Source organism: Poecilia reticulata, linkage group LG5, assembly GCF_000633615.1.
Source record: "Poecilia reticulata strain Guanapo linkage group LG5, Guppy_female_1.0+MT, whole genome shotgun sequence".
Classification (NCBI taxonomy): Eukaryota; Metazoa; Chordata; class Actinopteri; order Cyprinodontiformes; family Poeciliidae; genus Poecilia; species Poecilia reticulata.
In genome coordinates, this window is record NC_024335.1 from 11388494 (window position 1) to 11404233 (window position 15740).

At 37.4% G+C, this 15740-nt stretch overlaps 1 protein-coding gene across 16 annotated transcripts in view; it reads left to right on the forward strand.

The window, feature by feature from the left end:
• Positions 1 to 15740, forward strand: part of nav1b (neuron navigator 1b) — a 65627-nt gene that overhangs the window by 40839 nt on the left and 9048 nt on the right. For 7 of the 16 annotated variants that reach the window (XM_008408984.2, XM_008408983.2, XM_017304796.1 and 4 more), the window contains 14 exons: positions 4598 to 4742; positions 5607 to 5907; positions 7731 to 8478; positions 8903 to 9316; positions 10033 to 10074; positions 10156 to 10316; positions 10553 to 10726; positions 11227 to 11279; positions 11641 to 11664; positions 12086 to 12163; positions 12743 to 12751; positions 14004 to 14087; positions 14645 to 14756; positions 14840 to 14961. In XM_008408984.2, the coding sequence (XP_008407206.1) occupies positions 4598 to 4742; positions 5607 to 5907; positions 7731 to 8478; positions 8903 to 9316; positions 10033 to 10074; positions 10156 to 10316; positions 10553 to 10726; positions 11227 to 11279; positions 11641 to 11664; positions 12086 to 12163; positions 12743 to 12751; positions 14004 to 14087; positions 14645 to 14756; positions 14840 to 14961 (2467 nt within the window). Of the gene's footprint in view, positions 1 to 1536; positions 1708 to 4597; positions 4743 to 5606; positions 5908 to 7730; positions 8479 to 8902; positions 9317 to 10032; positions 10075 to 10155; positions 10317 to 10552; positions 10727 to 11226; positions 11280 to 11640; positions 11665 to 12085; positions 12164 to 12742; positions 12752 to 14003; positions 14088 to 14644; positions 14757 to 14839; positions 14962 to 15740 lie in introns of those variants that run through there. The other 9 variants (XM_008408986.2, XM_008408987.2, XM_008408988.2 and 6 more) reach the window with 4 other exon arrangements.

Below are 15740 nucleotides of genomic sequence, written 5' to 3' on the forward strand. Positions count from 1 at the left end.
AGTGTTCTCCGTTAATATTATCATTATTTACACTTAAGGTAAAGGTGTGTGCAAAAGTTCTGAAATAAATTGTCTTTGAGAATTTGTAACAAATTTTTTGTCTCCATTTATTGTAAAGCTTTGACTTGCAGATACAATCATTGTAGAAAGCACAACATAATAAAAAGTAGCATCTTTGTTCATCTTTCCTGAATAATAGATATGTTTCACTCTGTCATAGCTTCTGTGCATTTATTAACAATCATTAAAAATATCACTGATACAGAGAAACACATAGTTGTGCTCTTATGTTTTGAAATTACTTACCTGGTAAGTATGTTGTTTGGTCACATTGAACCCTCATTTTCAGTCTGAATAACTTAGAGGGTTTACAAATCAAGACTGATGATGTGGATGGGGCGCAAATCCATCTTGCCCCAAAGCTTTGACCTCCTGGAGTGTTTTACTGACATGACATCACCAGAAATTGCAACGAATATAACTGTTCCACTACTAATGAGAGGGGGAGGTTGGGTTTTCCAAAGCTGCTCATGCATCACTGGAGATCCTTGTGTCATCTGTGGGCTTGTGGTTTCACTTGCAGAGATTTAGATTTCTACCTTGAACTGCATTTTTTCCATACTGCATTTAAAAATGTCTTGATGTATGATAAATAATTTTGAAGAGAACAAAAATGTTCAACACTATTTGCAAAAGTCTCTATAGGCTGGCTTTTGACTACTTTTTTTTAGATTGTTTATTAAAGTGCAAGGTTATTATGTAAAATCAACTTTTTTGAGCTTTTTATCATGTTATAATGTAATTGCGTCATAGCAAACAGATGTGTAGTGTTGTTTCAGTTATTTCATGCATGTTTGAGAAATTCTTCAATCTCCCCTGATAGCCATTCGGGAGAAAACACTTGGTGGAACTGCGCATCCTCTGCACTTATCATACGAACTACTTCTCAGTTCAATGAGCTCAAGAACGGTTGTAAACAGCATCATGGAGGACCATTATTGTGATGATATGCAGAAGGTGGAGTATTGGACAAAGTAGGAACTTCTTAAAGAGACAGACGCCCATTTCAAGCCATCAAATTGCAAAGTCAAATTTATTTTAGATTATGTTTGGTATACTGCATACACATCATTTTTATAACAACAAATGTAGCAGTTACTTAATTGCGCTATAAAATGATACTATGTGCCTGAAAATACATAATATGCGCCCTTTAAAATGTTCAGATCTGACAACAAACAACCTCCATAAAGAGCTAAGTTCAAGGACGTTTTTAAGTTAATTATAACAATTATAGAGCGAGAGTTTTTGCCAAGTGTTAAATAAATTTTGATATGTGTGTTAATTTCCTAGAAAAGCAAGCTAAAGTTAAAGGGTTAGCGTCGTCATTGGTGATCATCTTTTCATTAAACATCGGAGTCAGTTCTCTCGCGCGCTCTGTCTCGCTCGCGCGTCCTGTCTCCCTCTCTCTCGTTTTTCATTTGGGGATGGGTGTAGCCTGACTCCTTTCTGCTGGCTGAATGAGTGGTGAGAATGGGTCTTTGCTTCCACAGGATGTGAATAGTACTCGCTTACGGACAATTAAGAGGAATTGCTGTCACTTAAAGTGAAAAGCTAGAAAAAGACACAAATGAGCGGTCGTGCTTTGAAAGTGCCTCCGTTGCGGTCAGCGGCAGGATCAAGGAGGACTTTACTTCTTACACCAAGGTAACTCTCCGACTCTACGTGCACTTTTAGGTACATTTAAATCCGCCAATTTCGTTCACTTTAAACGCTTTTTAAAATAGATGTTGATTACTATAGCCTGTTGGATTATGAAGTAATAATTGAAATAGCGCAAAATACTGTGTATTTTCACAGAAAAAAAAAACCCATCTAAAAACACGTGTGATTGTTTTAAAATACTATTGTATTTGGTTGTAAAATTATTAAGGCTAGTGAAACGAGATTTGAAATGGACACTGTAATGTGGCTGTTAACTATCTCCTTTAGTGAAATGTACCTCCTGTATGGAGGTTCAAACGAGCCAACATTTTAAAAATATTTATTTTATTTTTTTACTTAAATGTCCACATATTACAGCTATAAGCAATTATGTAGATACTTTTTAAAAAATACAGGCATGTTCTTGTTTGCGAAAAGCTTATTTCATGGTTCAGCATGAAAACAATTTGTTTCATCCGTCAGCCTTACACATCAGTAGATAGTCAGGGTTACCAGTTTCAATAAAGTCTGCTGTGTAGGCGACAAATGAAATGTTGCATTGCATGAACCATAAAATAAAGAAATTCTGAAATAATTAGTTAAAATTTTCCAAACAATTAAAGAATAATGTGATACAGTCTGTATGGAACTAAATATGAACTTTGGTCACTAATTGGTAAATGATGTATTAATTGGTAAACAATATATCCAACTCGAAATCAAAGACAACCATTACCAAGAGATGCCACACTATGAGACATCTTCAGATGCAACTGTTTTTTTGTGAGATGGATGAAATTATGAACAGTTCCAATTAACAGTCAGGTTTTAATACCTTAAGGGTTTTGTTGGAAATTTGAAGATTATTTTATATTTTAAACATCACAGTGAGCCCAAGAAGTAATTCCAGTCAACATAGAATAGAATAGAACAGAACAGAACAGAACAGAACAGAACAGAATAGAATAGAATAGAATAGAATAGAATAGAATAGAATGGCCGAGCCGAGTCCAATTAAAAATCTTGCCAAGATAAAACTAAAATCTTAACCTCATAAAAACCTGAAAATTTAACAGAGGTGCTTACACTTTTGGTAAGCACCTCAAGAAACTATATCTGGTACAGACCCCTTGGTCTTTTTATTTGAAACCAAGGTGAAATCAGAAAGTGGTTTACAACCTTACATTGTTTATATCCAGAATATTTACCAATACCGTTAGCCTGTAGGTTACTGTTTTATGTCCTACCAACTATGTAAAAGTTGTTGGAATGTCCTCACTTTCTTACACTCTCCAGCCAATCAATCATCTTAAACACTTGTAGTGAATCACATATCAGACTAGCATCATAAAGACTCTGGAGGGCAAGAAACACCAGTTAATTGCCCCACCAAACATGCACTCCGTTGTTGTACTCCCACACTCCCTGTCTGGGTTTTACCTCACAGAGCAGACAACTTGGCTTGTAATATCAACAACCCACAGGCCTTCCTCTAAAAGTTGACATCCCTGTGGGGTTATTCACGGCCCCTCTGTGTCGCCCCTCACAGAGGAACTATTGTCTGAGAATACCACAGAAATTTGCACTGAGTGGGAATCGTTAAACTAATCCAAGAGTCGACGGTGTTGGAAATATTTTTGAAAATATTAAATCAAACCTTTATTCTCTTGTTTTTGAACTCAAACTTTGAAGCTATCCACCCATAACCACAAATCAGTTTCTAAGCCATCACTTATATAAATTGTCCAAATCAGCACCTTAAAGAAGTGTAACTCACAGCCACTGCTCTGTTTTACAACTTCAGCCATGCCACTCATTTCCTGCCATGTGATTATATTCAATTCTGAACGTGTACAAGCCATTTTTGTCTCCCTGTGCTTTTCTGTGCAATCCCATGTTCCCTGCCTTTGCTAATTGCAGACTTCATACCCACAAAGGGCATTTTCAGCTCAGTGGAGAAGTCAGAAGAAGAGTAGAAGAACTGATTCAACTCAAGCAATGACTCAGCTTGAAATGATCATATTAATTTACCTTTTCCACTAGGCCACATTTTTGTGTGCCAACACAAATTTTATTACCATCTGTGGTTACCAGTGGTAATAATCGAGGTCATAATTATGCAGGAACTGAGCTGGACTTGTTTTTATGGTCTCAGCAGATATCACTTTCTTCAGAGTAGAAAACTGTAGCCTCCTATTAGACTTGAATGGTCTCATGCGCTGATGATGATGTTGACTAAAAGTGTGCACAGCTTGTTGAATGTTGCACAATGACTAGCTTTTCAATGTGTTCAAATATGAGCAGCCTGACTTCCAGGGCATGATTTAGGTTGTGCAGAGACTGTCCACCCCTGTAATTTTTGCCAGTCAGGCATTGTCAGTTTCAAGGTGACTTAGAGGTCCATTGAGACATGAAGGAAAAGCTCATGAAGACTTTTCAAAGCTAATCACCCCTTTTTACACAAACTGCCTCTGTAAAACATGGCAGAGCACACTTGAATTCTTTCTTATGTCACAGCTTTAGATTGATTTATAACCTTATTTTGGCTAATCATGCTTTTGAGTTTTTTTTAAAGAAACTTAAAGAATAAAGAATATCTTAAAGAATATTTGACCTTACGCATATAATGAAACTGTAACGTTACATGTGTTTTGGTTTGTGTGCACGAATGAAGTGAGATTTATGACATGAAAGAAAATTCTGATTTAATATTTATGTATCAGCTGATATGTTAGTTCTTGGTTTGTTTAATGCAGTGGTTTCTTTGACTCCAGAGCCAATCTCACATCTATAAACAGACATTTTCCATGCTGTGCAACCATTTATTTGTCCTTTTCTGCTCTTTAAAGGCAGACTAAGCACTTTTCTAAGCGATTATCCTGTTTCGTTTCAGCTGGGATGAGAGCAGCTCCATCAGCAGCGGACTCAGTGATGGTGACGGCTCAGAGAACCTCAGCTCAGAGGAATTCAATGGCAGCTCATCTTTGAACTCCCTGCCCAGCACACCTTTGGGATCAAGACGGAGCTCCTCTGTTATGGTGAGCTGTAAAAATGCATCTTCTCTCCATTCCAGTGTGGATTAATGTCCCTTCTAATAAGATAAGCTCTGCTTGCCTTTATTTTCCCTTGGATGTAAGCCCCCTCTGTGAATAGTGCGCATTCAGAGTTTAACAGTTTCTTAAATCTTAGGGTGACACACATATTGATTGTATGAGATGGTGTGTGGCATTAATTGTTTAGAAGCAAATTATGGCCCAAATTGTCACAATTTTGAAATGGTTTGATTATATTTGCATGTCCATGCATTAATCAATCATGAACGTAATTCAATTTGAGTGTTTTTTGGAACACTGTTTTAGAAAAATTACGCAGGACACAACATTGCATCATCTCTTCAAGAAATCACAAATTTTGATGCTAAACTGTCATGTCAATGTCTCTACCTTTTTGTAGACAAACAATGGGTTTGCTTTTGCTAAACAGGAGAATGCTTGGTTGGACGACATGGCCATTACTGCCACTCTATGAGCCATCTGCCGTTTTATATCACTTTAAAAACATGCCAAGAAACAGCATGCATGATTTTGTCCTTAGTGCCACCTCCACTTGCACCACATGATATCTATTAATGTGTAACTGTCATTTTTCTAAAAATAGCACATTTACATTTTTCAAATCAAGATATTTTAGTTTGTCTTAAAAAGTTTTAAATCCATTATTTTTTTAAACTTCATTTGTTTTCATCTGCGGTTGTCTTCAGTTCTCTTTTGGTGCAGGAGTTTATCTTTCTATTATCTTTTCTGGATGCAAATAGGATACAAAGCAAAATTACTGACACCAGTTGATTGTAAGGATAACAAAGGCTACATCTGATTGTGTCTTCTCCATTTCTCTCTTTTCAGCTCCGCACTGATGCAGAGAAGCGATCTCTGGTGGAAAGTGGCCTTTCTTGGTACAGCGAGGATGGCAAAGCCAGCCACAAGCTTGACAGCTGCAGCTTCAACTCAGGAAGCCTCAAATCTGAAGCCCCAAGCAAGTGGAGAAAGAAGCCGCCGAGCCTCAGCGAAGATTTTGGGGTTAAAGTCGACTTGAAGAAGCCTCAGAGTTTGGGTCAACCAGGAAGTTTCAAGAAGGGCAGAAATCCTCCGGTGGGCGTGACCTCCCCTATTACCCATACCTCCCAGTGTATGCTCAAGGTTGCAGGTGAGAATCTGTTGCATATTGGTCTCATCTAGATTTCATCAAAAGGCTTCTGTTTATCTTCTTTAAGGAATTCTGCCCACAGTAATACTTTTAGCTTGTTTTAAGATGAAAATCCATGTCATCAATTATCTCCCCAGCTTCTGAAGGCAAACGTGAAACAGTGTGTTTATATAACAGTCGAGCCAAATGCCTGCTTGTTATCTGGAACTTTGAAGAGATATATTTGCTAATGCAAGTCTGGCACTGATCCATTCTGCACACTATGTGTAAAAAGAACAATATCATTTTAAAGTTATGCCCCCATGCTATTATTATCTTTTACAATCTATTATTATCTTTTTTATGTCTGCAGACATATTTTGATGAATTTTCTTAACTATTTTTTATCATCAAAAAAACATAGCATTTTAAAATAATCACTCCTTTGTTTTTTTTTAGCGACAGTGTTTTGCTTTTACTTTTTTTTTCCAGAGCTAATTCCATGTTGTGACATATGAGAATCAGTTATGGCCAGTACTAACAACAGTACTGACAAAAAGCATCCAGAGTATTTTGAACTTACTCATATGAATGTTTATTTTCAATAGGAACAGCTATGGGTTCTTATGAGATTCTCACAATGAGATTCTCACAATTCTCACAATCACCTTTATTTAAAATATGATATCCTCTTGATTTTTACACTATTAAAACAAAAATAGTGACTGTATTTGTCTAAATTTCTCACTACTGCAAAAACTGTATTGTATTGAATATTACGATTAACATAATGTCATCTATACCAAATATATACTGTTACGTGATAACAACAAGTAGGCAAATCAACTAAGAGGTGGAGAAAGAGGAGGACAGCTAAATAAGTAGGGCAGTTAACAGAAGGATCTGACAATGAGTGATGGAAACTAATTATAATTGTAGGAGAGGCGATTCATTACATGAGAACCAGAAAAGGGCCATCAACTGAATGTAATGCATTTGGGTGAGGACCTAAACTAATGACGGAGGAAAAATGTACCAATGAATAAAGAAAATAACATATAAAATCAAGTATGTATGACAGATCATTGGCAAAACTAAAACATAATTCTTATGCAAAAGGATCTGAATGCAAAGCAAAATAGTTCACAAGAGAGGAAGATACCATAGTTAGAGGGACAAGTATTTAATTATTAACTCAGTCTTTTAGCCATCTTTGTGTTTGCATCTAATAATCAGAATGAGGAAAAAAGAGTTAAAACAGAACGACAATAATTTAAGATAAGGTTAACCAAATGGGTTAACCTGCCAGTATGTGAATTTATCTAAACTGGACTGAATTTTATTTAATTAATATTTTCTTTTTGTTATCCCTTAAGTAAAAAAAAAAAAAAAAAAAAAGGTCTTGCTCATTTACTTACTTGACATGATTTGCATGTTTTCTCTTTTATTTAAGGTAGGAAATTACCTGCTTAATATTTTTTTTAAACATTCCAGGTACTTGTGGATGACAGATCAGTGTCAACATTGATCTGTTCTACAACAAATAAGTGTGCATTAAATTTATTAATCTCCACTTTCACCTCCTTTATGTTCATGTTTGAAAATGTATTTTTAAAACAATAACTTTCATTTTTGACATCTGAACTTTTTGTCAATCCTGTTTTAAAATATTCATAAAATCTGCCACTGTCAGGTTTATAACAACAAATGGTGAGTCAGAATACGTGCCATCTATTGAAAATTAACTTATTCTCCAAGTAGCTGCTTGCAAAGACTGCATTAGAAATTTAGCTACATGTCACGAGAGCTCTAAAATAATGTATTCAATTTTTTTGTTTCTGTAGCACCGAAAAGTGAGAAGCCTCTGGACAAATCTAAAATTTCCATCAAAACTGCTGGCCTACAACGGTCCCGATCAGATGCTGGCAGAGATTTTCACGGAGAACACCGCAAGCCCCCTTCAGGTTTGGTCAAACCATCTGCTGGAGGTTCCTTTGGCTACAAGAAACCGTCAACAGCCATCGGTTCCGCTACTGTTATGACAGCAGGGGGCGCCCATATCCCCGGAAGCTCTGCTACAGTGGGGAAAACACCCAAGTCATCTGGCATCCCTGTCAAGCCTCTAGGTGGAGGAACAAGCTTGGCCAGAAAGAACAGTTTTGACGCTAGCAGCGAGCACGGCTTCCTGGGGCCAAATGCCCGAAACAGCATTCAGTACCGCAGCCTGCCCCGACCAGCCAAATCGAGCGCTCTGAGTGTGATTGGGCGCCCAGTGGCACGTCCTGCCAATGGAACTATTGACCCCAGTCTGTTGAGTTTGAAACCTGTACCCATGGCTTCCACAGGGCCCAGAATTAAAGAGTCAAGCGGCTGCAGTGGTAAAATGATGAGCAGAACGAATACAGGCCCTGTGAACCAGACAGACAGAGAAAAAGAAAAGGAACGGGCCAAGGCCAAGGCTGTGGACTGTGGCTCTCTGAAGGGAGACGACAGCCAGTCAGAGTGTGCAGGAGAGCCAACTGTGAAACTACACGGCCTGAGACGCACAAGCAGCAGCAAATACCCTGAACTGTCCTCTCCCACAACACCAAGGTCTCTCATTAAGCTACGTTTTTCTTACTTTTCCTTTTTTCAAGCCATGGAAGTTTGGCTTGGAATTTTCCGACTTGTATTAGCACAACGAAGCAGTGTTGGTTTACAGAATAAGTGCTCTAGTTATCTTAATGTCAACAGCAATACCTAACAGCCTTCACTAAAGAATGTATTTAAGGAAAGCTGAGGAGTGGGAGCTAGGTTTTTGTGGATTTATGCTGCAGATAACGACAAGCCTTAAAAACAGTTCTACCAAGACTTTGTACAGTGAAACTATAACGAGCTCCCTTAAACACATGATGCATTGTTTTAATATGTTTGAATAAAAACAATAACTAATTTGAGGAAATTGATAATCAGCATCAAATAGTAGATTATTTTCTCCTTTTTTGTTTTGACATATTTTGCCTTCCTTGATTCCTAGGATGCTGAATACCAAGTCTCTTGGTCGCCCTCCCAGCTTGGCTCATCTGGACAAGATGAATTCAAACAGTCTTGACTCCTGTGTGACCATCCAGGACCTTCCACCTAAAATACCACCATATTCTAAACTTCAAGACCTGGCTGCTTCCCACACATCCACCCGTCTTACTCCAAGCCCGGCTCCTGTTCTCCACATTGATTCCCCCACCTATACCAGCGAAAGTCTGAGTTTGAGTGGATCCCCCATGCTCTACCCCAAACTTTCTGGCATGCATCGCAGCTTGGAGTCTCTTCCCCTACAGATGAGTGTGCCCTCCAGCGTAAGGCTTGTACCACAAGATATGAGCGATAAAGAAGAGAGGGCTTCAGGGACCTGGAGGGGAGGGAGCAGGACGTCACTCAATCTCTCGGATAGGCAAGTTTGCGATTTTTATTTAAAATAGGTTGTGGTAAAAGATGCTTTCATCAGCTTATTGTGTGTTTTTATTTCCTTACATAAGGATGCAGATTGCAGGTGTTGTTACTCTTATTTTCAAATTAATTCACTGAATTTGATGTGAAAGCCAAAAAGCTCTCCCAGGCTTTTCAGAGTGATGTGAATAAATGTTGTATTAACTGGCTCAGAGTTCACATCTGAGGACCACTGACTATGCCACAGGCACTAAAACAATATTGGCAGAAAGAACTGCGTTTGTCCTTGCCACTGATAATTTGCTGTATGCTTGTTTTGTAAAGTAAGCATAAATACAGGGTCCTTGGCAGCCACCAAACCAATCCATTTTTATTTTGTGAGACTTTTATGACGGCAGAAAGTGTGAGCTGTCATTTTGAATAAAAGGTAAAAGTTTGGATCCATCACAGAATTGCTGTTCTTTCAAGGTGAAGATCATCCAATCTATTTTCTGGCAAGCAACTGCACATTTAAACAATCGCACACGTGGCTTTTTAAAGTGTATAGTTTATTAAATGGCTCAAATGTAGAAATAGTGATACAAACCAGTGGTATGTTTTGACAGGGTTTCTAATAAAATCCAAGAAATATATGTTGGTAATTGTGATTCTGTAACACAATAACAGTTTTTTGCTGGAAGTAATGCAGAGCAATTTTTTTTTTACTCTGCTTTTTTGCAGTGTGCAAACGGACCGGAATACTTTGCCAAAGAAAGGCTTAGAGTGAGTCCAAGTAGCATTGCTTGTTTTTACATTCAGTTTAATATGACATCACTGTTTTCACTTAAAACAACCTTTTTTTAGGCGCTACGGGTCAAGCCTCTCAGACAGCGATGGAAGCAAGCCGGGAAGACGCCACTCTCACACTATAATGAGCATGACAGAGAGCAACACCCCCCCTCAGCTACCTTCACCCACCCGCCTTCTCCACCCTTCCTCCAGCAAAACTACTCTAACCAACATTGGTGAGTGCGTCTGTTCCAGTTTGAAAATGATTTCCTAAAACTGTAAGATTATGATGCAAAGAAGATAACAATCTCCTGACTGTAGTCTTTTAGACCAGTTTTTGAAACTTTTATTGAACCTTGTTTCTGCCTTTCATTCAGTCATTGGAATAATTGTCTTATATTCAGGTAAAGTCATGCTTCCTGTGTTTGTGGGTTTTAGTTTTATCCTTTTGTTTGCCTCTTTTGCACAATAGTTGCCCCAATTTCATGTGGCACCCCAAGGATATCACGCTCCAACAGCACAGGCCCCTCCAGTGACCCAGCCTGCGATCTGTATGGATCCTCCCCTCTGGGCAGCAGTATGTCTCTGGCTGACCGGCCAAAAAGTATGATGCGATCCGGATCCTTCCGCGAACCAGGAGAGGATGGTGAATGTTCTTGCTTTTCTTCTCTTGTGGTCGAATATTTCAGCATTAATAGTTTCCTTTCATGGCCAAGAAAGAAGATCCCCCTGTTTTAGACTTATAGTGAATTAAATTAAGATTTGAACTAATACGTCTTTAAGTTGTAGGTAGAAGACAAGTTTTGCAGCACATTCTAATTAAGTGATTGATTATAGTTTGTATTCACATATATTTAATTTACTTTTCCATTGTTTATTTTCTTAAGCTTTGCTACACACAGTAAAAAAATAAGTCAACTCAGGTTTATTTATGAGTTTAATGTTCATAAAGACAGTCATATTGTTAAGTTATTTCTCTGCAGTCATCTGTTCTTAATTGTATTTTCCAAAGCTTGACATCTAGTTGTCAAAGAGAGAGTTTTTAAGAAAACAATTGTTTTGTTATAATACTGATTAAATTAGTATCCCTGTGAAAGAAACAGTGAGTTTTTGGATGGGGTAATGTCTTTCCTTTGTCTTCTTCAGTGCATGGCTCTGTGCTTTCTTTGGCATCCAATGCGTCATCTAACTATTCTGCGGTGAGTCAACACAGCTATTTTACATTAATAAAGAACTTTTTTATCTATCTTATGTTTGCTGTAGTTTCATTCTTATGTTTTAATCTATCTAAATAATATATTTCATAGAAAGTAGTATTGACAAGTTTCTTCTTAATTAAATTGGCAACATCTCACAAGGTTAAATTTTTTAAAAAAAACTGCTTCATTATAGAATCTTTTTGTTAAATAGACATAAAAACTGTAAATATATAGCCATGTTTTGTTTTACTCTTTAAGGTTTCATATTTGAAACCTTAGGTAAATAGTTATTTTATATTGTAAATGTAATTAGACTTAATCCTCGACTCAATCCCCTTTTCTTGTGTTGATGCTTCATAAGAGTGAGGAAAGAATACAAGGAGAGGTAAGGATCATGTTATATCTCATCTGTGAGACTTGTTGGAATGTGTCCAGTCATCCGCCTGTGTTCACAGTGTTCCAGGAAGGCCACGGATCTTTATCTCAGCAGCTCATAACTCATTTTGTGTTATCTCTAATATTCTTTGAACTCCAGTAACCTTCCCCAAAATCTAATAAACACAGTCCAGACCCAGTACAGTTCTTAATGCATGCTCTTTATACTCACTTTGTAGTTCCTTTTTGTGGTGCAGTAACATCAATATTATGTTGTTTGCATATTGTGGTTGTAAAGTAGTGTGTTGATCACAATCCACCGTTGCATCATTGGGTTCAGTATCCAAATTAAAGTCTTCAATACTTTTGCAGTTTTGACTGAAGATCAAGTTGTCTTGCATCTTAGACCTGATTAGATTTTTTTTCTGCAGCAAATCCGGAAGTTGAGACGAGAGCTGGAGTCGTCCCAGGAAAAGGTGGCTGACCTGACGATGCAGCTTTCTGCTAACGTATGTGCAGTCGTTATTTTCTTTTCTATTCACTTTTAGTTAGAAGCTAGTTGACTTGATTTGTTTTTACTTTCCATATGAGATTTTGATCATTCTAGAAATCTATTTCTCTTTAAGTGAATTTCACAGTGGCATTACATATTTCCATTTCTAACTCTGTTACTCAAATAATTAAAAACACATTTTCACCACCCTTTAACCATAAGCCTGTTTGTAGCTCTCAGTTGTAAGAATTTTACCTGAAAACCTTTGCACCCTGCTTCTTTGTTGTATTACTTTTTTGTTCAGCTTTTAATGCATGAATCTGACAGGTTTAACAGAAACAAACTCAGAATTTCAATAACAAATCTATGAAAAAAGCGGTGTTTTTGTTTTGGTATATTTGTTAAAGGGGCGACACTTTTGTGCGTGTGCGTGTGTGTGTGTGTGTGTTTTTATATGACTTGCATAGGATTTTTCCCCCCCAGATCTAATGCATCTGTCCCTTTCTTTTTACCTTGGCTGTATTGACTGCTGGACTCACTGCTGCCCCCTGCCTGCCTCCCAATGACTCACACCTCTGGATGCTGGGTGTTACAGCTAGGCCAGGTTTGTTAGAGCAGAATACTGTGTTGAACTGTAACTTTCTGTTGGGGTTGTGGTGTGGCATGGTGCATCCCATTGGCTGGAGCAACAGCAATAAATAATTTCCATAAAGCAGTTGTCTTTTGTCTCTGGACCACCATTTCAGTGTAGCATCTGCTTTCTAAACTTTAACAGCCTCATTTGTACTTTTTGAACATGTTTTTGCAGCCTTTGTGGCTTTTTCTTGTTCCTGTTTCCATACAATACAAAGCAGTATTTCCATCTGATTGCAACAAATCTATATTTTATTGTTCTCTAAACCTTTTAGCAGTCATTCAGATTGGATAAATTATGGTTATGATACATACCACAACACAAGTAGAGGAAAAATCCCTCAGGGTTTACTACTCACCTCAATTCTCAATTGGAGTCTTGTTGCATGTCATTCAACCTTTTTTGTTTCCTACGTCCTTCCTTCCTTTTTATTTATTTTATGAGTATAAGGCATAAAAATCATGATGCAATCAGAGCACATTGGATGTATGATTTGTCAGTGTCTAAACATATTTTGATGTTACATTTGTAAGTGACAAAAATGTTCTAAGCACTCATACATCAAATTATAAATTAAAGATTAATTCAGATCAATATTATTTTGTGTTTCTAGGATAGTAGCAATGTTTAGACAGAGACCAGCCAAAATTTTACTTTTTGTAACTGAAGATAAAAACTTTGATTTTAGAAAAAAAATGTTGAAGTAAGCAACAGTAATATTTGACAAATTTGTGTAAAAAAAAGTTTAATGGAAGCAGAATGCTGGTCTGCTAGTTTTGAATCTGCACAAAAACTATAAGCCTCTCAATCTAAGTGAGTTTTGAATTTCTTACTAATTCTGCATGATCTTATCGGCATGAGTCCAGAAACATTGTCCTTATTTTGTTACAAAGTAACACAAACATACTCTTCGTCCTCTTATTGTCATTTGTCATTTCCTAAATAAGTCAAACTTGCTACGTTAGAGTTGACCTCACGTTGCTGCTCTGCCTCACCATCATTATCCTAATGTTTGCTTTCAACTCTGACATCATCCACAGCTGTTTGACTGCTACATCCCTTCCTTTCTCCCTCACTTAACCACAGAGAGACATTTGTTTGATGTGCTGAGTGAGGTTGCAGACCGATTTTATTCAGCTCATGACTCAGACCTATCACCCGTTCCCATCTGCACACACTGTTTCCCTCTGTGGCCGTTCACCTCTCTTTCTTCCTCTTACAGGCTAATCTGGTTGCAGCGTTTGAGCAGAGTCTGGCACTGATGACAGCACGGCTGCAGACACTGTCAGTCTCCTCAGAACAAAAGGTATCTTGTTGGTATTATGCCACAAATGAGTTATGTTTTGCCTCGTAACGAGTTTGTACAAGTAGTGAATTACTGCACAGAATTTCATTGGAGCGATAAGAAATCAATTGGGGTTTTTTACGACATGGTTTTAAATGGTCCTGTAGACATGAAAGAAGTCTTAATCATCACCCCTCCACTGCCAGTTTTGACAGCTAGTACGGTGAAATGCTGAGTTTGCTTTTATCTAAACATGATGCTCTGCTAAGCATCTTTATTCTGCTCTCATCTGTCTAAAGTACATTGCTTACAAAATGTCCATTTACATACGACTTTGTAAAACTGTATGTGTTCAGTCTTTTATAGTTTGTATCATCAGGATGTATATCCTTGTGTCTTGTGTAAAAACTGTAAAGTTTATCCAGGAAAATAGGTGAGGCTCAAAGTTTACATGGCAGAATAATTCATGTCGTCATGAACTACTTAACACAACCTAAAAACCTAAAAACTCTTCAGCTCAAATCAGACTCTGTTCAGCCAGTCAGCTACTGTAACCTGACATTGTTTTCTTTCTCCAGGACTCTGAGCTCACTGAATTGAAACAAACCATTGAGGTTTTAAAAGCCAAAAATACAGAAGCCCAAGAAATCATTCAAACTGCTCTCAGCAGCCCAGAAATCACACCTAAAGGTACAGAATGCCATTCCTTATGTAAACCCCTCCACGTGCATTTTTTTGAGTATTAATAGATTGTTTTACCTACTGTTATCCAGAGCTGCTGATAAATCGACAGAACTCATCAGAGAGCATCTCCAGCCTTACAAGCACTACAAGCCATTCGAGCATGGGGAGTCTCAAGGAGCAGGAGGCCAAGAAGAAGAAAAAGAAGAGCTGGGTGAGGAAATAACAGCACAAACGTAAATCAGTATTAAGCAATAAGATCTCAAGAAGTCTGAGGTTACATAAGTTAAGTGTTTGTTTTGTTACTTTTGCATAAAACACAATTTTATTCAGGTGATGAGATAAACTGTTTTCTTCAAAAGAAGCTGTCCTGAATGATTCATAGCCAAGTGTATCAGCAATATAAAATAACATTCAAACGATTATGTATGTTTTTCTATCAATTCTGCATTATTTCTACCTTATGTCCAGTGAAATACTTGCAGTTATAGTCATTCCAAGAAAACCAGTCTGGAATAAAGGTAAAAGCATAAAAAGGTTTGGAACTGAAGCACAACTTTTCTAGCTTGTAAAACAATCCAACAGACATGATTGGTTCAGACTTTACATAAAAGAGTTTCATTAAGATAATTCTATGACAACTATGCTAACAAAACACAATGAGGCAGAAACAAAAATAACAAAGTATCTTAAATTTATATGCTAAGCAAAGCCTGCAGGAACAATTATACTTGAAAGAACAGATACTTGCACAGAAATAATAATGACCAAATCTGCCAACCAAAGCAGAGAACCATAAAACTAGGTTGGATTGAAAAGCAAAATTGGGTAAATGTGAACAAATTTTAAAAAAGCTGACTGACTCTTAAAAAAATATAAATCATAGAAACCAGAAGAAGAAAACAATCGAGCACAAAAGCATTTCAAAGATGACAAAAGAAACCAGACAATGATCCTGCATTATCATGCATGCTTTTGATTCTCCTCCTATTT